The sequence below is a fragment of the Athene noctua genome, chromosome Z, assembly GCF_965140245.1.
Source record: "Athene noctua chromosome Z, bAthNoc1.hap1.1, whole genome shotgun sequence".
Lineage (NCBI taxonomy): Eukaryota > Metazoa > Chordata > Aves > Strigiformes > Strigidae > Athene > Athene noctua.
Genome location: NC_134077.1, coordinates 4,919,170 through 4,941,930, shown reverse-complemented (window position 1 = coordinate 4,941,930; position 22,761 = coordinate 4,919,170). Strand labels below are relative to the sequence as shown.

The following is a 22,761-nucleotide window of genomic DNA, read 5'->3' as shown; positions in this document are numbered from 1 at the left end:
TACATGTCCGGCCGTCAATAAAGAAGTGTCTGCTTGTCTGCATCACATAGGTGTCAATAAGTTTTTATCCCAGTTTTCGGTGACAGTTTCTGGCAACCCAGATGGGACCTTGCTGAGAGAGACCGGAGGAGTCGGGGACCTGATCGGTTCCAGCTGGCACCGAGGATTTCTCGGGGATGCCCATCGATCCCCGATCCGTAAGGCTCTTTGCGACGTCCCCTGGATTTTGGTAAGACACTTCTCTTTTGTATTGGGATAAGTGGGTTAAAGTCCCGCTACGAGTAGAGTCCCACCTGTGGAAAGTTGGTTAGAGTCCCACTGTATAAGTCTGCCTGTCAGACGCGGTGAAAGCTGCGCAGGGTTGGACCAAAGGATCCTAGTGTAAAGTGTAAGCCTAGGCGTCTGCCCATAAGACATAAGCGAAAGCTATTGCAGGGTTGGACAATTGTGGATTGGGAAACAAGAGAACCTATATGCTATAGAGTTCTCAAAAGTAGTACATTTGACGGGAAGTTAAAAGTTTTTATGCACTCAATTGTGGTATTGGTTGTTTCGTCGATTAAATATTGTGTCGTAATTAAGAACTGTGGTATTGTGTTATATACCTTTATTTGTAGTAGTAATTGTGGAAAAGTGTGAGTGTGTTTGTAAGCGTGAGACATGCAATTGAGCATGAAGCGAGTGAGGAGTTCGGATCCGCGGTACTGTTGTCCCGTGAGGGGTGCAGCCAGAGAAGAACGAAGTGGAAAGCCTGAGTGATTGTATATTGTGTTAAAAAGTAACTGAACCATGGCATCTAAGCTGACTCATTTGTTTAAAAGTAAAAGTATGTTTAATCTGGCTGCAAATGACAAAGTTCTGAAAACTTCTCCGTTAGGATGTTTGTTAGCACATTGGGGAGATTTGCATGATGATTTGCAAAAGAATCAGATGATTGAATATCGTAATCACTGGTGGCCTCTGTATACTTTGGATAATCAGGAAAAAATGGCCCATGAATGGGACACTGAATTATAATACCATTTTGCAGTTAATGCTGTTTTGTAGAAGAGAAGGGAAATGAAGTGCCATATGTTGATTTATTTTTCTATTTAAGACAAAAGAGGATTGGCAGAAGGAATGTAAGTTGATTAGTAGGGATATTTTAGTAATGGCTATAACTTCTGATGATAAAAAGGTGAAAAAGTGTTGTTCAACATGGGAACTTGGAAAAGATTGTTTAAAGGAAAGAATTGCTTCTGCTGAACAGGATGAAGGGCTGGAATTAGATATATCCCCTCTGCAGAGAGAATGGCATCGGGGGCACGAATATAGAGAAGAGGTAGAGGAACCTGAGAGTAGTGAAACAGAGGATGTGGATGAAGGGCCGTCTGAGGTTGTAATTCATACCCCTGTTTCTCGAAGAACTCAGCAGCAGGTACAAACAATAGCTCCCCCGCGGCAGGGAGTTGGCAATGATGGGCCGGTGTATGTGAAAGTGCCTTTTTCAGTGACGGATTTGATGGCTTGGAAGCAGACAGCAGGAGTGTATAGAGAGGATCCTGAGAGAACAGGCAGAGTAGTAGATACTATCATCAGAACACAGAATCCGGACTGGAGTGATTTGCAGGTGATTTTAGTTAATTTGTTAGATGATACAGAAAAACAGATGGTATTAGAGGCTGGCAAAGCACAGGCAGAAGTGGCTGTATTGAGTGGGACAACAGGTGGAATATTAGAGCAGAATTTTCCATCTGGGGAACCGCAGTGGGACCCAAATAATGTGGAACACAGAGAAAGTCTGAGTTGGTATCAGAAATGGATTTTATATGGAGTTAAACATGCCATGCCTAAGTTTCTGAACTGGTGTAAATTATATGAGGTGAGACAAGATAAGAATGAATCTCCCTCAGCATTTCTGGAAAGACTAAAAGAAGCTGTGAGAAAAAATACTGATTTAAAAGTAGAAACCAAGGCAGCTCAGATATAATTGGCTTTGATTTTTATAGGACAATCAGTACCAGATATAAGAAAGAAACTGATTGATAAGGTTTTGAAGTATAAAATCTTGGAGGAGTGTGAATCTGAGTATAAAACTCTCATTATACCAGTCAGAAAACCATCCGGTGAATATAGGTTAGTTCAAGACTTAGGAGCAGTGAATCAAATAGTTAAGGATATATATCCTGTAGCAGCAAATCCCTACACGCTGTTAACAGCTTTAAAGGAGACTTATCAGTGGTTTACAGTGCTTGATTTAAAAGGTGCTTTCTTTTGTATACCTTTGGAGAAGGAAAACAGAAAATTGTTTGCTTTTGAGTGGGAAAATCCACAAACAGGATGAACGATGCAACTGACATGGAGAAGACTACCCCAAGGATTTAAAAATAGCCTGACAATTTTTGAAAATTAGCTGGCAAAGGAGCTTGAAACACGGAAACAGGACAAACCAAAACCTGGACATTTACAATATGTGGATGACACACTGATTGCTACAGAAGAAAGATTTTTCTGCATACAGGTAACAATAGATCTTTTTAATTTTCTGGCACTGAATGGGTACAAGGTACCCAGGGGGAAAAAAAAAAAAAAAAAAAAGAAAAAAAAAAAGCCCGCATAGCATGTCAGACTGTGATATATTTGGACTTCGAGATTTCAGAAGGGCAGCAGCAATTAGGAACAGAACGCTGAGAAGCCATGTGAGCTGAAAAATATTCATGAACTCAGAGCATTCTTAGGGATGACAGGGTGGTGCCGCCTCTGGATCATGAATTATGGTCTAACAGCTAAACTGCTATATGAGGCCCAAAGAACTCTCCTTTTACATGGGGCCCACAGCAACAACGGGCTGTCACAGAATTGAAACATGCTTTAATGTCTGCACCTGCCTTAGAACTTCTGGACATAACCAAAGATTTCCAGTTGTTTGTTCACGAGAGGCAACACCTGGCGCTAGGTGTCCTGACTCAGAAGATGGGAAGCTGGAAACGACCTGTTGGATACTTCTCCAAATATCTGGACACAGTGAGTAAAGGGTGGCCAAACTGCCTTCGAGCTGTGGCTGCAACAGTGATGGTCATACAGGATACTCGGAAACTGACTTTGGGAAGCACAATAACAGTCTGTGTCCCACACATGGTGATAACTGTTTTAGAACAGAAGGGGGGACATTGGCTGTCTCTGAGCTGAAGGATGAAGTACCAGGTAGTACTGACTGAACAAGATGATGTGATTGTAAAAACAACTAACCTGGTAAATCCTGCAGTGTTTTTAAGTTCCACACAGGAAGAAGAGCCACTGGAGCAGGACTGCTTGGCTACTATCGAGTATGTTTATTCCAGTTGAGAAGATTTGAAGGATGTACCATTGGAGCAACCAGACTGGGAATTGTATACAGATGGCAGCAGCTTTATGGAGCAAGGAGTTCGATACGCTGGATATGCGGTAACAACAGACACCACAGTTAGAGATGCAAAGGCACTGATGAGTACCACATCAGCTCAGAAATCAGAACTCATTACTTTGATTTGAACCTTGGAAAAAGTGAAACTAAGAAAGTAAATACTTGGACAGACTCAAAGTATGCTTTTGGGGTGGTACATGTCCATGGAGCTTTGTGGTCAGAAAGAGGATTATTTTCCTCTCAGAGATCAAATATTAAACATCAAAATTAAATTTTACAATTATTACAAGCAGTTCAAAAACCAAATCAGGTAGCAATCATGCACTGTAAAGCACACCAAATTGGAAACACAAAAGAAATTGTTGGAAACAATTTGGCCGACCGAACAGCAAGAAAACAAGTATTCCGAATGGCATTAATTCCCTCCAAGACAGTAACCCCTCATAGATGAGTAGTAGTTCCACCTTTGTTAATGAAAGAAATAATGCAAATCAAACATCAAGAATGTCATTAGGGAGCAGAAGCTTTAGTAACTTATTTACAAAAACAAGTTTTATCTGTTAAAATGATGGACATGTATAAAATAATGTGCAGTATGTTTGAAAAAACAAAAAACAAACAAAAAAACCGCCCAACCAGTCCAGTGCTGAAGAAGAGAGTCCAAATGGGTAGGTTAAAATCTGGTACAGAACCTGGAGATTATTGACAAGTAGATTTTTCAGAATTACCTGGGCAAAATGGGTACCAGTACATCCTGGTGGGGGTTGATACTTTTACAGGATGGTCAGAAGCTTTTCCCTGTCGCACCACACAAGCCAGTGAAGTAGTAAAGTGGTTACTACGAGAAATAATTCCAAGATTTGGAGTTCCTATAGGAATTTCGTCTGACAGAGGTCCACACTTTGTTGCAGAAATAGTCCAAAACGTTAGCAAAATTCTGGGTATCACTTGGGATTTGCATACTCCATGGAGGTCACAATCCAGTGGAAAAGTAGAAAGAATGAATCAAACCTTAAAAAAGGCAAATAAGTAAAATCTGTCAAGAAACAAGTTTAAAATGGCCTCAAGCATTTCCATTGGCATTATTATGAAGCAGAGTACAACCAAAGAGTGGAACCTCAGTCAGTCCTTATGAATTACTGTATGGAAAACCTTATGAGTCCCCAGAACCAAATCCAAACGTACATGTAAAAGGAAAACAAGATGTGTATAACTATTTGCTTTCTTTAGGGAAAACTTTGACTGTGATCCGGAGTGCGGTAGTGTGGAATAGACCATTATCCCTAGAAACTCCAGTGCATGATTTTCAACCAGGAGATTATGTCTGTGTGAAAACGTGGATTTCCAAATGGTTTCCTCTGCAGGAACGCTGGAAGGTACCTTTCCAGATACTGTTAACCACCTTCACGGCTATCAAGATTGCAGAATCAGATGCTTGGATACACTATACCTGAATGAAGAAAGCACCTACTCCATGGAAAATTATAAGCTGTGATCCAAAGACTTTAAAACTGGCTCTGAAACATGTCTAATATTTTATGTCAGTTTGTGATTGTTCCCCTTATATTGGCTTGGAAGGTGACGCTGGTGAGATCATGGGTTGATTTGGTGGCTAGGAACAAAAGGCAATCGAATACAGAACAATTAATTAACATTCCTAAAGGAATGCCTAAAGAAAATTTGATGTTAGTATTGATTAAGGGATTTGCCAACTTGCAGAACATTACGTAAATTACTGCCTGTTTACCAATACTAAGAGCAGTAGGTGAATCTATTCCTTGGGGAATCTTAACTATGAATTTGACCAATTTGGAACATGAAAACGAGACTACTTATTGCAAACAGAATCCAGTGACTCAATGGTATGAACAAGTGAAGCTTATTAGAAACCAATGGAAATCACCAGGAAAAAAAAAAAAAAATCAGACTGTGAGAAACTACTAAATTATGACTTTATAACAGGGTCCCAACCTAGCGCTTTGGCTTGGGTTCTCCTCCCAGAAGGCCTAAACCCGTGTTCATATGATGAACAGATTAAAAACAATGTGAGCAGGAGCATCATGGAATGGCAGTGTAACAAAACTGGTCCAAGTACCCAAAAACAGGCACAGTGGGACTCTGTATGGTCTATGTCCATATTCTCACGATTTCAGTACATGGCCAGAACCCCTTGGTGTTTTACGTGGGACGATACCTGGATTAAAGGCGTGTTTGCAATCCTTCCCTCGATAGTAGATAAAGGCACTACCCGACTAGAAAGGCAACATGTAGTACCATGGTGGAAATGTGAAAAGGTGTATGATTGCAGCAATGCAGACTTAATCATTCGAAGAATTCTTCATTTGGCAGCTGCTTTAAAGTTTGGTTGTTATGGTTGAGGTTTTTATAATAACCTCACCATGACTAGCATCTTTACACCCAGAAGAGGATACTTTTTTAGTTGTAAGAAATCCACCATTCAGAGTCCAGGACATTTAGTTTGGGCATTAAGTGATGGCACCTGGACAACCCACTTACCAGTAGATGGTAAGGTAAAACAAATTACTTTAGGCCTGCCAACACTGTGTCTGATTTGGAAGAAATCGCCATTCAAGGGCTCCCTAGAAAATTTAAAATTACAACAAATTAAAAGGTCTGAAACAGATGACGACACCTGGAATGAACCATCAACAGGAGTAAAAATTGGCTGGGCTTTAGAGTCTCTTCTGAACCCAATAGCATCCTATAGGAATAGAGAATGGCTTTATCACTTAACAGGACAAGTAGAAAAATTGGCCAATGTTACAAGAAAAGGATTCAAAGAATTAAACATCCAATAACAGGCAACTTCCCGAATGACACTTCAAAACAGGATGGCATTAGACATGCTTCTGTTAAAGGAGCATGGAGTATGTGGATATCATAAGGATAGATTAGATCATTGCTGCATTCATATTCCAAATGTCACTCAGGATGTAGAGCATGATTTAGATCTATCAGGAAAAAATTAAAAAAAAAAACAAAAACAAAAAAAACAATTCGAGAAGATATGTCAGAATATTGGCTAGGAAAAATTTTTAGTGGATTAGGATGGAACTTGAGCTCTTGGCTGAAATCCCTAATCAAAACTCTATTTTTGCTACTAATTGTCCTTTTGATGATTATGTTGGTGTATGCCTGTCTTAAAAGACAGTTTACTAATAGGCTTCCAATACATTATAGAATTATGAGAGAAGTACCCACTATGCCACCAGACTCCAGCCCACCACCACCATCATCTGGCAAGACAAACTTTGGCTTCAAAGATGAAAATGAATAAAAGGATGAAAGTATTGAAATGATTTTCAACACTTTCAAAGGGGGGAAATGTTACTGATTTTATTATGAAGTGAAATTAAATTGTGTTTAATTTTAATATAAGTATAGAATTAAGAGATATTTTAGTAAAAATCATTTCCCATTTATTGTATTTTGAATCTAACAACCGACTGCTACTCTAAAATCCCCTGTACAGCCCCGTACCAAGGCCAAAGGGATTGGTCATAATTGTTTAGTAGGAACGGTTAGAACCTAGGTAACCAAACACAAGGTGATTTGTAAACTGATTTATAATGCATGTATAGGACTAGACAAATGCAAGTAGGTGTCAAGGTCCAGGATCAATGGGAACTGAGGGCGGTAACTGTAACAGCTTGCAGGTACCTGCCAAGAAAACTGTGTCCTTAAGCAGAAGGTAATTCCGGCAGGGGGAGATCGCGACCACGACTCATGGACCACCTACTCACATTACACCCCAGACCCATTTCTGGACATTTCTAACCTCTACTGCGCAGAATCAGAAATAGGAGGAGAATATGTTAATAATTTCTTGGAGATTGTATGTATGGGTACTTAATGAATATGTATGAGTAAGTTCTGTATAAGGTGTGTGATTCTGGTGCTTGGCACGTGTTGTTGGTGAGAGCACTCCCCTACATGTCCGGCCGTCAATAAAGAAGTGTCTGCTTGTCTACATCACATTGGTGTCGATAAGTTTTTATCCCGGTTTTTGGTGACAGTGGAGTTGAGAACAGTCTGTTAGGTTAATGGTTGGACTGTGATTCGCGGGAAAAAAAAAAAGACTCTACAACTCTATGAATAGAGTTATACAGCAGGTATGTTTACTCCAGCGCCGGGGTGCAAGGGGATCTCTCCACAAAGCTTGCACCCCCCCTGCACATTTTACCAAAAACTTATGGAGTGTGACTATCCATATTCATTGGATTACACAACACAAACATACATATGCATGAGTAAGGCTGGGTTAGTTAGGCTGATGTCAACAGTTTATGTCATTTTTGCAGCTGCTCATTGCCTCCTGGTGATCGTCTTCGGTGGTTATTTGGGAGGAAGGCTCGTAGTCTTTCTCACTTTGTTTTATTCCATGGAGCATGCACAGATTCTCTTGGCCAATTCCTTGAATAACGTGTTTTTCAGACAGTTTACTTTCTATCTTATCTAAGAGAACCAATAGAACTTCTACCATTCGTATATGGCTATATTTACTCACTAGCAAAATTCCAACTAGTTAGAGCCACCTGTTACTCAAGAACAAAAGTATAATATTTTACTGAACATTGTAATCCTTGCTAGATTTTCACAGTGAACTGCGTGGTTTTGATGAACACAGTAGTCCTTGGTAAAATTCCACAGGACAGTCTGGGCAAGCAGGATTCTTGGCAATATTTTTTAAAATACTATAAATTACTATAAATAAGTAAATAAGTTGCTAAGCAGTTTTCTATAAGTAAATAAGTAAATAAATCTCAAAACAAGTAATCATTTCTCAGTATCAACTGGATGATCTTCAAGGTCTTTTCCAACCAAGATGATTCTGTGATTTGGTAATATTTAAGGTATAATGGAATGCTTCTCTTATCACTAATTGTTACAGGCCTCAACTTGCAGGCACCAACTGCTTGTAGGCATCAGGGCAGGGTGTTCCCCCTTTTCTGGGAGCTCTGGGTGCTTGTGCTTCTGTCCACCCATCCCATAGCAGCTGCTGGTAACAGAAGAATCCCAGAATCATCTGGGTTGGAAAAGCCCTTGAAGCTCCTCCGGTCCAACCATGAACCTCACCCTGACCGTTCCCAACTCCCCCAGATCCCTCAGCGCTGGCTCAGCCCGACTCTTCAACCCCTCCAGGGATCCCGGGGACTCCCCCCTGCCCTGGGCAGCCCATTCCAACGCCCAACAGCCCCTTCTGCACAGAAATCCTTCCTCAGAGCCAGCCTGACCCTGCCCTAGGCAGCTTGAGGCCATTCCCTCTTGTCTTATTGCTTGTTACTTGATTAAAGAGACTAATCCGCAGCTCTGTGCAATCTCCCTTCAGGTAGAGGGCCAGGAGGTCTCCCCTCAGCCTCCTCTTCTCCAGACTAAACCCCCCAGTTCCCCCAGCCGCTCCCCAGCAGACCTGTGCTCCAGACCCTGCCCCAGCTCCGTTGCCCTTCTCTGGCCACGCTCGAGTCATTCAATGGCCTTTTTGGGGTGAGGGGCCCAAAACTGAACACAGGAGTCGAGGGGCGGCCTCCCCAGTGCCGAGCCCAGGGCTCAGATCCCTTCCCTGTCCCTGCTGGCCACGCCAGTGCTGACACAAGCCAGGATGCCATTGCCCTCCTTGGCCCCCTGGGCACACTGCTGGCTCCTGTTCAGCCGGCTGTCAATCACCCCCCAGGTCCCTCTCTGACTGGCAGCTCTCCAGCCACTCCTCCCCAGGCCTGTAGCGCTGCTGGGGGTTGTTGTGGCCCAAGTGCAGAAAAGCCCCATATGTAGGGTGTAGGATTTAGTCTGCTGCGGAGAGAAAGTGCTGAAACTTGACCAGGCACAGTGTGGTCATGTGCCCCTGGTAATCCAGAGAAGTTAGTACAGCAGAGATCCCAGCAGGCGTTTCTGGGAATTAAAAAGGTTAAGTGAAAAGGTTAAGTGAAAATACAACTATTTTGGCATGTGTTGTGTGAGACATGATGCTTCAGCAGTGTTTCTCATGCCGATTATTTCCATTAATAAACGTTAATTCCGTTTCCTTTCCACTTAAAATTCTTTAAAACTGCCTGAAAAGAAACCCACATAAATTTAAATAATCTATTTAAAGTCTTGTGCCTTTTACTTTGGCTATGTTACTGAAGAAAGGTGGTGCCTTGGAATTGTTTGCTCAGAAGATGTGTTTTTACGGTGCATTTTCTGACAAGGGCTAAATTTTTATATGAATTTATGTAAGCAGTGACATGCAAACTATTCAGGTTTCAATTTTTACCCTGGAACTTAAAATATGATTCATGCATTTTTCGATTGAGGGTTTTATAGGTCTTTATTTGTAATTTGCCTTATAAAATACATGAAATATACAATTCCATTAAAAACAAAAAAAGAAACCCCCTCATTTTACTGATTCAAGACTATTTTCTTGAAAATATGTAAAGGTATAAGGGAAAGCAAATTCTTTCAAAACTTTTAAGGCATTTAAATCCGCTTTGGTGAAATCATTCACTGCAGCTAGTTGAATCGGACTGTTTTTGGTTTTTTTTTAATTATTTTCTCCCGCGTGTCAAGATCTATAACCTGGCAACCGGGCCCTGCGGGGCCCCGCCCCCAGGCCTATCGATCCCATAAGGCCCCGCGGCGCGCGGGGGCAGCTGGGACGGGGACCGCCATGGAGGTGGAGGGGTGGTGGGAGCAAGAGCTGGGCCGAGAAGAGGGAGAGCTGGAGGAATGGGAAGAAGAACAACAAGAAGGAGGACAAGAAGAGCAAGAAGGAGGACAGCAACAGGACCAGGATGCGGACCCGGAGGCTGTTGCTGCTTCTATGGAGGAGAAGCTCAGGCGGGTAACGGCCGGGCTGGGCCGCGGCTCTCACGGTGCGGGGTTTCCGGGAGCGAGGGGGGGCACACGCCGTGGCCCCATCCTGCTTTAGGTCGGGCCCAGCTGCCCTGTGCCTGCTCCCTCCCTGCCGGCCTGGCATAGCGGGGGGGGGGGGGGGCGGGGGGGGCCTGCGCTTTATCGGAGCCCTCGTCCCGCTCTCCCGGGAGTGTCTTCCTCAGTCCTTCCGCACGGGGCATCCGTATGGTTGCGCTGAAGGTTTTGCAGAGGCCTGGCCGTTGTCGCTCCGTCCGTCTGGCGCTCGGGTGTGCGCGGTTTAACTCTAGAAAGGAGCCCATGTCGTTTTCTTGCCCCTTTGAGGGTTAGGGGACAGGCGAGATGTGGTTGCTGGGTGGATTTTTCATCAGCGAAATCTGTGTTTGTCCACTACTACCTACTAGATAACAGTCTGAGCTCTCAGACCTTTAAGTATAACCTTCCTGCTGGTTTAAGATGCTGGATTATGAAGATCTTTTGCTTTTCAAATCTTTCTCACTGGAGAGAGTGGCATATCTCAGGGGTTGGTGTTGGGACTGGCACTGTTTAATAAACATCTTTGTCAGTGACATGGACAGTGGGATCGAGGCCCCCTCAGTAAGTTCACTGATGACACTAAGCTGTGTGATGCTGTCAACACGCTGGAGGGAAGGGACGTGCCATCCCGAGGGACATGGACAGGCTGGAGAGGAGGGATGTGTAAGCCTCACGGAGTTCAACAAAGCCAAGGGCAAGGTCCTGCCCATGGGTCGGGGCGATCTCAAGCACAAATCCAGGCTGGGCAAGAAGTGGCTGGAGAGCAGCCCCCAGGAGAAGGACTTGGGGGGGTTGGGGGGTGGAGAACTGCTTGTGAGCCAGCACCGTGCGCTGGCAGCCCAGAAAGGCCCCGTGTGCTGGGCTGCACCCAGAGCAGGGTGGGCACAGGGCCAGGGGGGGATTCTCCCCTCTGCTCCGCTCTGGGAAACCCCCCTGCAGGGCTGGGTCCAGCTCTGGGGCACCAACAGCAGAAGGACACGGACCTGCTGGAGCGGGGCCAGAGGAGGCCACGGAGATGCTGGGGGGGCTGGAGCCCCCCTGTGAGGACAGGCTGGGAGAGTTGGGGGGTTCAGCTGGAGAAGAGAAGGCTCCGGGGAGACCTTAGAGCGGCCTCCCAGGGCTGAAAGGGGCTGTGGAAACGGGGGGAGGGACTCTGGATCAGGGGGTAGGGACAGGATGAGCGGTAATGGTTTTAAATTGAAATAAGTTAGATTTAGATTAGGTATTAGGAAGAAATTGTTCCCTGTGAGGGGGGTGAGGCCCTGGCACAGGCTGCCCAGAGAAGCTGTGGCTGCCCCCTCCCTGGCAGGGTTCAGGGCCAGGTTGGACGGGGCTTTGGGCAGCCTGGGCTGGTGGAAGGTGGCCGTGCCCATGGTGGGGGGGTGGGACTGGATGATCTTTAAAGTCCCTTCCAATCCAAACCAGTCTATGGAATGATTCTATGTAATTCATCCTTTGTTCATAATCTTGGCTTTCTTGCAGTATTAAAGAGTTTTCATTTACATATAATCAATATTGTTTCCTTCTAAGGGCCTGATGGTTTTCTCCCCAAAATTTTTAATGGTGACGTTTGCTGTGTACAGTGTATGTAGCTGAGATGTTGGTATGCTGGATGCATAAAGAAGGACATAGCGGAAAGAAATGTCTTTTTAAGTTATAAGGCTGGGTCCTTTTCCATCAGGTTTCTTAGATAGCTTTAGATATTTTGTTATCTCGGTGTTGAACTTCCATGTGTTCAAGTATCAATCGTAATCTAATCTTTCTATACCACCTGAGAGCACTGCATTGATCTCTCCCATTTCTTACATTATCAGTGGTAAAAACTGTGCTCTGCAGGGCTCATGCCTGCATACTGTAGTAACCTTTTCTCCCCCGCTAGCCTGTAGAGACAGTTCCCAGTGATCATGGGTTGGGCAGTTTTATCCCACACTGCTTTAATGCAGTTTTCATCACCTGCCTATTAAACATCTCTTGGATCATTAGTGGGTCTGTAGCAAACAACAGGTCATGTGAATAAAAAGATAAAATTCTGTCACCTGGAGATAAGCAGGTGTCCAGAGGAATGAGGGAGATTAACAGGGAAATGGTTTTCTAAACTACAGAGGATATTTGAAGAAGTGAAAAAGTTGTCACCCCTTTTCCCACCCATGTTTCAGCTGATGTAGTAGAAGTTATTCTTTAGGAATGCAGAGCTTGCAGCACTTTACATTTCTTACGTCTATCAGCTATTTTCTGTCGTTTCACTTGATGGTTTACTCTTTTTTTTCCCTTCTCTGGCAGGTTACTACGTGGTTAAAGAAGATATATGGGGATGAGGCTGTTCCAGCATTTGAAGTGGATACACAGACAGTTGATACCTTGTATGATCTCGCAGAATACAATGAAGCCAGAGACAGGGATGTGTCTTTGTTGATAGAGGACATGAAGCAGAAGGCAACAGAATATGACGCAGAAGGTATGTCTGAAGCTCAGGTTCTCAGTTCCATCAAAGTTAGTTTTTCCTAGTGACCCTGACGATTGTTAAAATCGTATAGCATATATATATATATATATATATATATAAAATAGTTGGAATAAACTAAACTTTTGTTCTGGTATAGCTTTTACTACAGTGCATCCCGTACTTGCCTTTCAGCAAAATTCATGGTGACATAAGGTTGGTAAAGAGCAATTTTTTTAAGCCGTCTTGAGCAGGCTGTAAATATGAACAAGCAGATTAATTATTAAAACCCCTAGCCTGCTGGACTGAGTAGCACAGCATTGAAATATTGGCTGGATAGAGAGGGAAGCAACCCTACAGCTGATGTAAAAGTCTGAGCTGATGCTAATCCACTGTTAAGGAAAGCGCTTGAGGAATCTGAAACAACAGTGAGGTGATTAAATTCTACTCAAGCTGTCTAGAGTCAGTGTTTGATAATGTATTTTTTTTGGAGCAGGTGAGTGGTTCAGGGGACCATAATACATTTTTAGCATACGTTAAACAAGAGAGTCCTATCTAAGCATTGAAAGAACAGTAATGAAAAAATTACTATTTGGGGTTGTATTTGTTTTCCAGCTAAATATTTCCAGGATGTTCTCTTAGAAACCCTGGGTATTTCCCCAATCAATCTGTCCAAGGAAGGCACCAACAACCTCAGTATCCTGGTAGACAGCGCAATGATACTTGAAACAAAGGACACTTCTCTTGTCAGGTAATTCTTCCCACTGTGCATCAGGGGCGGTGGTCTGTGCTGTTTCCCTCTGGTTTTTCAGTTCAGTGGTTTCAGACTTGACTTTCACACCAGCAATCTTACTGGTCCACCTTCTTTTGCACCCCTTGGGCAGTTTTAGCGAACACAGGAACTGAGCAGAAAGCTCTAACTCCTGATTATTCCAGCAGAGGAAGGCTCTGAAGCCTGAGAAGTACCTCGACCAGAGTTAAATCCCTCTTTTTTTTTTTGCCCATGCTTTTGTGGTCAGCAGCTGCAGCATGCTGCCTCTCAGACTGTTTTGTCAGGTAGCACAAGCTAGAGCAAGTTTCATACTGCTTAGGGAAGAACTGGGGAACTGTAACTGCTCTTTCAGTCGCAGCTTCTCATTCTTCCTGCTCTTCTCTGACATCAGTTAATGTAAGATTTTCTCAGCCACAGAGAAATGGCAGCTGTTAGTTTGGTCTTCCTGGGCCCCTCTCCCTAGCCTGGCTTTGACCCATAACACAGCACGTTCGTGCTGAGCACTGGCAGGAAGGGTGGGCCAAAATCTATCTTGGAATCAAATTTTTATGCAGTGTTCAGGAGCTTGGCTCTTACGGCTCTTCTCCTGAACTGGAGGGTCAAGCTGCTTTGAACCATTTGGCAAGAGGAACTGTGGTTGAAGCCTGGCTGACAGCCAGACACCACACAGCTGCTCGCTTACCCACCCCCAGGGTGTGGGGGAGGAGAGTTGGAGGGGTAAGGGGACTTGTAAGTGGACATAAAACCAATTTAATTATTGAAATAATAATGATGATAGGAATAATAGAAATAACAGAAAATACAAACGAGTAATGCACAATGTGATTGCTCACCACCTGCTGACTGATGCTGAGCCCATTCCCAGATAGTGATCCCAGAGAACCACAATCCTGGAAGCTAGAGTGAGCTTCCCAATCAACTCTTATCTATATACTGAGCATGTTGCTATATGATATGGAATATTCCTTTGGACAGTTTGGATCTGTTGTTTTGGCTGTGCTCCTTCCCAGTTTCTTGTGTACCTGCACACTGGCAGGATGTGAGAAGTTGAAAAGTGCTTGATATCTTAGCAACAACTGAAAACAGTACTTTATCAGTGTTCTTTTCACATCAAATCCCATACTGAATCCACAGCACTATTCCAGCTACTAAGAAGGATTAAAAAAAAATTAACTCTATCCCAGCCAAAACCAAGACAGGAAGAGATTAAAATACTGCTGGGTATGTCTTGGAGACATGTGTTTTTGGGGATTGAATACAGTTTCTCTCAAAGGCCGTGTGGCAAGTTAGGAGGGGAGCATCTGAGCATACCAAACCCAGTGGTTATATTCACTGGAGTGCCAGGTCTTGTTCACTTCCTCCTACTTGAATTGCTGGGCTGTTTCCCCTTCCAGATGAAGTCTATTAGTTAAGGGAAGCAAATATCCTTAGTGACTTATTTACTTTTCTCCTTTAAAATAGCTGGCGGTTATCTGATGTTTCATAATACGAGGGAAAAAAAAAAAGTAATTTGTAGAAAGTGTGGAGAAAATAATAATAATTCTGAGTTTCAGGAGAGCTGACTCCTGTGCATTCCCACTGAATCTCTTTTCACCAGCTTCTTCTGTGCCATCACTGACATGTCTTCAGAGCTGTATGCAACAGAATTGAAAAACAAAAAAATGGAACTGGAATTGAGGAGCCTCAGGAAAAAACTAACTAAAGTGCTGATGCTGGAAAACAAGTTAAAGGAGTGAGTAATGGATGAGAAAAGGGAAAGATGTAAGCAATACTGCTGATCTGTGAAATGTGGAAGACTGGTTGTGATAACTAACAAGCATAACTGAATTTTCAGGGTTTTCTCTAATCCATGTATTTGGAAGTATGTGTCAAAAGCCATGTGCTATGAACACATTCAGTAATCAAAAGAGATTTGAGGTACCATTAAATCCATTATTTTAAATCAAAAATGGTCTACAGGCAGTTTTCAGATGTGGGCTGGCATCTTCCACCAGTTGCCTTCATCTGAGTTTGAAGGCAAATCTCATTTTCTTAACACATTTAGCTTGGGCTCTGCAGTCAGAGTGAAGGAGCCAGGCAAAACAAAAACTGTTCCCAGGTAAGAATTTCCTTTAATTAGTGTGTGAGAGACTTAAAAAAAAAATAAAAATCTTATCGTCTATTCCCTAGAGGATGTAATCTGAAGTGCTTTGCCAAGCGTAGCAGAATCAACCCCTGCCGTGAGAAGGAATTGGCCTAGATGATCTCCACAGCCCCCTTCCAGTCTCATTATTTTCTTGGTTTTGTCTTTTAAAGTTGTAATTTTGGTGCTGCTTATAGCAAAGGTACCAGACCTATGTGCTTTGTGCAGGTTTGCCATGGGCCCCCTCTGTGATCTTAAGTTTAGTTTGCATAGCAGGTCTCTTAACTGAATTAGAAAGTTATGCAGGGAATTCTGCTTTTATGCAGATGGCTTTCCCCTTGGACTTTTTCCCTAGCCTTTAGGACTCTGGATGTAACATCTCCAGATGTTTCCACTGGGTAATCTCACAGGGAAGTGCAAGTTTTTCTTCATTCTCTCCCTTCTCATGTTGGTTGTATTACAGAGCTTGAGCATAGATAATTAAGCAGTATTTGTATACTGTTATCTTGTTGAATGTAAAAGTTTGTTTCTTTTTGTGCTTTTTTAAAGGGATCTTAAAAATGTAATGGAACTTCTAGAAGTAGAAAAGGCTGAAGCTGACAGGAGGTCGCAGAATGTGCCGTTCCTGAAAAAGAAATCTTATCATTTAGAATTGGAGATCAAGGATGCTCAGGTAGATGGAAAGGATTTTCTAACAAGACATTGTGATGGGATGGCTTAGTCATGGTTGGTTGGGCCCAAAATTCTAGTTACAGAGACATCCCAGGAGCTTCCTAAACTCTAGGACCAGAGGTCCTGTACTAACAGGACGTGTTACTACACTTCAGTTGTCCTGCTGTATTCATGCTCTCTCCCCAGGACATCCCATGAACAATGCAAGGGGCACTTTCTCTTCTTTAACCGAGAACTGTTTTAGTTCGGATTGCCTTGTGCTTATTGTGAGGTGCTGTCATGTAAGAGTATAGAGACAGCTACCAGTAGAGCAGCTGATCCACTGAGGTAAATTGTGTCACCATTCTGAATATAGCCATTTTTTAAAATTAATGAATGATTAAACACAGAAGGCAGAAGTTGTGCTGTCTTCTCGTTCACTTTTCCTACTGATGAATGACATGTGAATGCTTTATTTCACACTTGGATGCTGTCCAATACCTTGACAAATACCAGATGGAAAACCTTGTATTAAGAGTTAATAACATCTTACTGAGAAGTCTCTTCCCAGCCTTGTCATGTGCTCTTCTCACAGTAGTTTTCTGGAAAGACTTGTTGATACAGATTTTAATAGCAGCTGATTTCATATACCAGCTATACCTGTGTTTCAAATAACATACATTTCTGTTGTTGACAAACTGCATTCTTGTTTGCCTGTTTAGATCGAAACCTAGGGAAATTAGTAAAATCTTTCTCCTTCCTGCTATATTTTGTGATCAGTTATGAATGAACCCTTTTCTGTTTGCAGAAGGAGCTTGCTGCCAGGGGGTTGGACCAAACACTGACACATGGGTCACTCGTGAACCTGTCTAAGGTGGGTCTTTTGGTACAAGAGGGATGTTTCTACAGTGGTACAGACCAGGCTAGTTTATGGGGTGGCTTCAGGAGATGTAGTTTGCTATCTGGTTACCTGGAAAAATACTAATAGTAAGGAGAAGCACAAACAGAAATCCTGTAGATGGATACCTCTGAACTAGGGTGTGTTGGGTGGATTTGTCTCTCCCAGAAACTGAGAAGCATCTGCAGGTGCTGAAGTGGTACCTGTTCCTCGGGGTTAGATATGGGCTTGTTTTGGACTTGGGAAGAAGCTTTCATTCTGAACTGGTTGAGGGAAACAGTTGGAATCCTTTTTTTTGGGTTGTCTTTTGTTTTTTCCCCCTCTCTTTTCCTTATGCATCTGTAATTGGGAATATAGCCTACTAGAGAATTTCTAGGTGTGATCCATGTTACAAGCACAGTGGATATTCTGTGGACTGTATGCTGTTCTGTGGCTACCTGTGTATTGCAATTACTTGATAGTATGACCCAGGTGATTCTTTCAAGTTTGTTTGAAATAAACCTGCTTTGACACTTCAGAGCAAGGAGAGGAGGTCAAGTGAAACCCAAATTCTGAACCATGGTGTGGTTTTTTTTCTTGTGTCTTTAAACACAACATTTTTCAGCTACATTGTAAGCCCAGTGGGATAATTTGTTAAAGGAAGAAGCACAGTCCTTGAGTTACTAACTATAGATTTTCCAGCTTCATGCTGAAGCATTTGTATACATGTAACATGTATTTGTGTTGTTCTGTCTGCACTCCCCATGCTTTAATATTATTTGCTATTACTATAATGAGAACTTAATTTTTCTTCCCATTTCTTTTGCTAGCTTTTTCTGTATGTTAGTCAAGAACCGTGAAAATAGGGTTCCTGATTCTTACGTTGTCGTTCTCATGAACCAGCACTGGGTGGCAGTGTTTACATGGCACAGTGTTTCAGAACGGTACTAACCAAAAATAATTTGTTGGAATTTTACATACAAAAGTCATAGGCAATTTTCTAGACTTGTCATCTTCTAAAACCTGAGCATAAGGGCAGGTTTGACTCCCTGACACTTCTGTATCTGCTTTGCCAAGAGCTCAATGAATTGGGCAGCACAAACTACTTTTAGGAGTGCATTGTTTTTTACTTTGAAAGAGTTGAGGACTGTGGAAGGTGCTCAGTGTTCAGCCCCAAAGAGAAATTATTTCCCTGGTAAACAGAGCAAAGCTGTGCAAATTGTAAGGGGAGACTTTCTGCTGCTGCACCTGCAAAACTATTTTCATACAGAAGCCATAGGCGTGAGAATGTGTCCCCTTCCTTGGGGCTCAGCTCTCTCTCTGGCCTACAGTGAGCTTGACAGTGACAGTCCTATGTCTGGTGGAGTCTCATTTGAAATCCCCTCTTAGGGAGGTGAGATCAGGTGGTTATACTGTACAAAAAGGTATCTAAAACGAAACTGTATGAAAAGGTATATTTCCTTCAGAACGAAGGAAAATTAATTGATACTTCTGTGTAAAATTTGAACTGGGTGTGACTGATAACTGAATGAATAGCAGATCTTTAGTTTTCCATGGTTTTTAAGAAAGATCATGAAAGCTGTCGCCAATATCTATGAATTCTGAAATGCTGTAGGTAACTGTGGATCTGTTTCACTGATGTACATCACTTCTACAAGTAAGACTATATAACCTAATCTGCCTTGCTCTCTTCGCAGAAGGTGGCTCTAATGCAGGATGAAGCTGGGTCTTTGAAGAGGAAACTCGACTCCTACCTAGATTTAACTCCTGTAATTATTTTTTCCAATCTTATATTGTATTTGCCATCAGATTAGTTTGAATGGACTTAAGAATCTGGGTATTGTTGTGATGGTTTTGGTGGACAGTCCTATAGGTCTGTTAGCAATGTGAACAGAAGACTTAAACAGAAGGCTATCTATGTATTAATCAAATCCAAGAAATTAAGTTTGCTTACCAGGCAAACTTTGTTCTAACAGAATGCACAGATTTTCTGGGTGACTTTAGTCTCGAGGTGAATTAGCTAGAAATTAGACAAATGTGGAAGAAAACATAATTCCTTAGTATAACTTTTTTTTTGAGATTTACCGATATATTGGCTACACCTGTCATCAGGCTGTCAATATGGTGGACACAGCACATTGTGCAGAGGTTGGAACTCTGAGCAAGATTTGAATGATTATGATGAAATAGCCAGATGTAGGTGTTGTCCCCTAAACAAGTACTCTAGCATGTATGACTACTGGCTGCTCCATCATTTTCTTTGATTTCTCCTGAGGGTGCTGGGTACTCAGCTCTCTGAAAATGCAAGTTTCTCATTTAGGTTACTAAATAGTAGTTTTGACAGCCCCTGTCTGTGTATCTTTTCTTCATTTTATATTTTGGCTACTGTTACTGTTGGTCCCTGTGCTAGGAGTTACTGCTGTGGGAAGCATCTTTTATAAAAAGTTTTACTCTTTTCAAATTAGAACACCTGTTACAAAAGAGTGTTTCAGTTAAGGGTTATTTTGTGAACAACTTCACAGTGGCTTAAAGAAATCATGGGTAAACAAGGCTTTAGTGCATGAAACAGAAGGCCTTGGCTTTGTATAATAATGTCTGTACATTGCCATTGTGATATTTGGGACTACCAAACCCAAGTATTTCCAGTCTCCTTTGGAAGATTGCCATTGCTTTTACAGACCAGTATTAAATACTTCTGTCACTTGGGAGAAATAGCAAAAAATGGAGTGTGAATAGTTGAGTGGGTTTTGGTTTTATTAAGTAGTTGTAACTGTCTAGTTAACAGTTTTGTATCTGAGTTACCTGATATGGCCCCTGTTACTTCCTCATTGGAGCACCCCACAGGCTTTAATAGAACTAGCCTCAGACCTGACTGTGAAAGAGGTGAAAAGGATTTATTCCAGTTTTTATAAATGGGGTGTAGAGGTCCAAGAGAAACAGAGCCACCTGTTCAAAATCACACAGAAACTGCTGTTAATCAGATCTCTCACATTATGAACAAGGGACCTTTCTGCTGGGCCATGCTTCTCTCTTCACCCCCTTAGCCCCTGCATCGAGTTCCTGCCTCTCAACACATCACCCTCCACAACTGCTGCTGTCTCCCTCCTAAAAGAAAAGGATGAAGGGAGAGGGGTGGGACTGCTTCTCTTTTGAATCCATCTTACTCCAAGAGCCAGCCACCTGCTTTCCTCAAGTGAAGCAGGATGTTCCAATTGGAGTAGGTTCTCCAGTTCCCCCCCTCCCTCCCATCTTGCTGTCAGTGGAGATAGGATAGCCCCAATGCCTCACTTCTGGTGCAGGCAGAAGGAGGGAGGACGATTCATCCTTGCAAGCTTATTGTGCTTTGAAAGATTCTTGCATGGATATGTTTATAATCCAGTTCTTTGATAGGTAGGTTTGGGAAATTGCTAAAAATGGAGGCTTTTTTAGACTTTAGGCGATACCAGACTCTTGAAAAATACGTGATTGCCCAAACCAAACTGATGCTAGGCTTTTGATGTCAGTACCTTTTATGTATGAAGGGTGTATGCAAAACTGATTTCACTATACCTGAATTCCCCTGCAGCACATCATTAGACTCTTGCAGTGATGCAGGGACTGTGTGTTTCCAACTGAAATACTAATTTTTATGCCATTTTCTCTCACCAGAATTCTTACTTTGTAGACATGAAGATTGAAGAAGTAAAAAAAGAACTGGTAAGATTTTTTTTTAACATATATTTCACAGATGACTGCTGTCATTCCAAAAGAAGCTATATATATTAATTGGTTGTGGATTCATCTACCTCAGATTGTAGTCTCAATGATCTCTAAAGGGAGATTTTGCTCTGGTAAGGCAGAAGCAGAGCATATTGGTAGGAGGAACTGGTGGAGGAATGTTATCTAAGCTACAAAGGCAGCTGGGCATAGTGGTATCAGTGGGGATTAGGTATCTGTATCCCTCTGGATTTTGTCTGCTTCACCTGTCAGAATGCTTATTCACTGGGTTGTGTTGCAGCTCATTGGTCCCACAACCTTCCTTGCTGCTCCTGAACTCTCAGAGGGGGCCTGTATTTTATTTAAGAGCTGCCTTGTAGACTGCAGTGGGGACCTTCCCCTAGGAAATGCCCATTTCATCCATACTTGTCTAGTCTGCAGGCATAGTTGTTGGGAAACATTCCTATAAAGCCATTTGGGAAGTTCATACGTAGCTTTTCTGAGTGAGCTGGGCCATGTTTCAGCTTAAAACCTGACTTTATTTCTTTGTGCTACTGTCTGCTCGCTCAGGTAAAGCACAGGGTAGTCAGTGGTAAGTCTTAAAGCTGTGATCAAAAAATCACAGTTGTTTGAGAGTATTTGTACATTTTCAGATGGGACCACTCAGGTTGGTAAGCCACTTGATTTTGATTCAGAAATTCAAGCTGGGAAGGTAAGCTTGTGGCTTTTATCAGGTCAGAATACTCACCTCTGGAGAGTACCCGTTCAGCTTGGAGGTGTCTGGTGTCACGTTGGGGTACAGTTTGAAGGTGACTGAGCTGCTTTGGAGATTTCTCTGCCGTTGTCTACAGAGACTACTGCCATATGCAGTAGTGAGAGCTTCCGGTTCGATATCTGGGTTAATCAGTGCTAATAATATCTCAAGGTTAGATCATCGTAGCTACATTTGTCTAACAAGAACATAAGAAAACTGTATCCTGATCACTGATTCTTCTTGGTTTTCTCTCTCGCTAGGATGCTGTTGAGGCAGAATTCTCAAAGGAGATTGATATGCTGAGTCTTGAGCTGCCAAAGCCCGGCAGAATTTTCCACTGAAGTGGCCTGTGTGGAAGAAGATTGACTTCTGTTTTCTATTTATTTGCACTACTAAACCTTTTTGGAATTCTTACTGTACTTCTGCAGCTTTCTGCCTTACTCTTCTTGCTGTTGGATGGCACACTTGGGACCTTCCAGCAAGCATGTTCATTTTTAGTAGTTCATGTAGCCTTCTATTTGTAATTGTCACCTATTTTTCATAAAATATCCCCCAAACTAACTGTTTTCTCTATCAGTTCTTTTTACATATGCAGTACACACCTGTAAGTGGCCTCTAGATGGCACCTTCACCAGGAGAGGTCCCTGTCAGGATCTGATTAACCATTACCGTATAGAATCGAACTGATCAGGAAATCTGGTTTTCTTTTTATTCTTCGCTGTCCAGGCTCTGGACTGTACTTTTTCCTGGAGTCTTTGAGAAAGTATGGTGATGACACACTCTCTTTACATCTACTAGATTGTTGGCTTTTGCTCCCTTGTTTTGGCTCTTGTCATATCAGGCTTGCTGGACACGTAATTTTTTTTTCCGCTCATAGCATGTCTGATGTTTGCCAAGTTTGTGAAGATGAGTTCTAGGCTTTTGTCTGGAGTGCTATGTAGTTTGAGTATTTTCTTGAAACAGAAGTGAAAAGTAACTTTTTCTTCAGTATCTTCAGCAGGGATTTGATAGGTTTATCAAAGCAAATGATATGGAAATTGTGATCTAGGGCTCAGGGTAGTAGTTCCTGTTGCCTTCTAAAGCTCTACAGCATCCAAGACAGCCCACAAAGGGGATTTTCTTGCATGGGTGATGGCTGTCTACCTTCATGGAAACAGGTTG

General features: G+C 42.5%; 1 protein-coding gene across 2 annotated transcripts; it reads left to right on the top strand.

The window, feature by feature from the left end:
• Nucleotides 1–10,019: 10,019 nt before the first annotated feature.
• Nucleotides 10,020–22,155, top strand: HAUS1 (HAUS augmin like complex subunit 1). 2 transcript variants are annotated; one of them, XM_074932493.1, is made up of 9 exons: nt 10,020–10,219; nt 12,569–12,743; nt 13,344–13,479; nt 15,098–15,232; nt 16,172–16,295; nt 17,082–17,147; nt 18,848–18,919; nt 20,799–20,846; nt 21,861–22,155. In XM_074932493.1, the coding sequence occupies exons 1-9, from the start codon at nt 10,109–10,111 to the stop codon at nt 21,939–21,941; spliced, it is 948 nt and encodes a 315-aa protein (XP_074788594.1). In that variant the 5' UTR covers nt 10,020–10,108; the 3' UTR covers nt 21,942–22,155. The 2 variants fall into 2 exon arrangements, with proteins under 2 accessions (XP_074788594.1, XP_074788593.1); XM_074932492.1 differs by having other exon boundaries at nt 10,020–10,223.
• The last annotated feature ends 606 nt before the right edge of the window (nt 22,156–22,761 follow it).

Coding starts and splice junctions, on each gene's coding strand:
- HAUS1 (XM_074932492.1), top strand. CDS start 10,050: ATGGAGGTGGAGGGGTGGTGGGAGCAAGAGCTGGGCCGAGAAGAGGGA. Junction 15,233..16,171: donor CTGGAAAACAAGTTAAAGGA/GTGAGTAATGGA, acceptor GCTTTTTTAAAG/GGATCTTAAAAATGTAATGG. Junction 16,296..17,081: donor TGGAGATCAAGGATGCTCAG/GTAGATGGAAAG, acceptor TTCTGTTTGCAG/AAGGAGCTTGCTGCCAGGGG.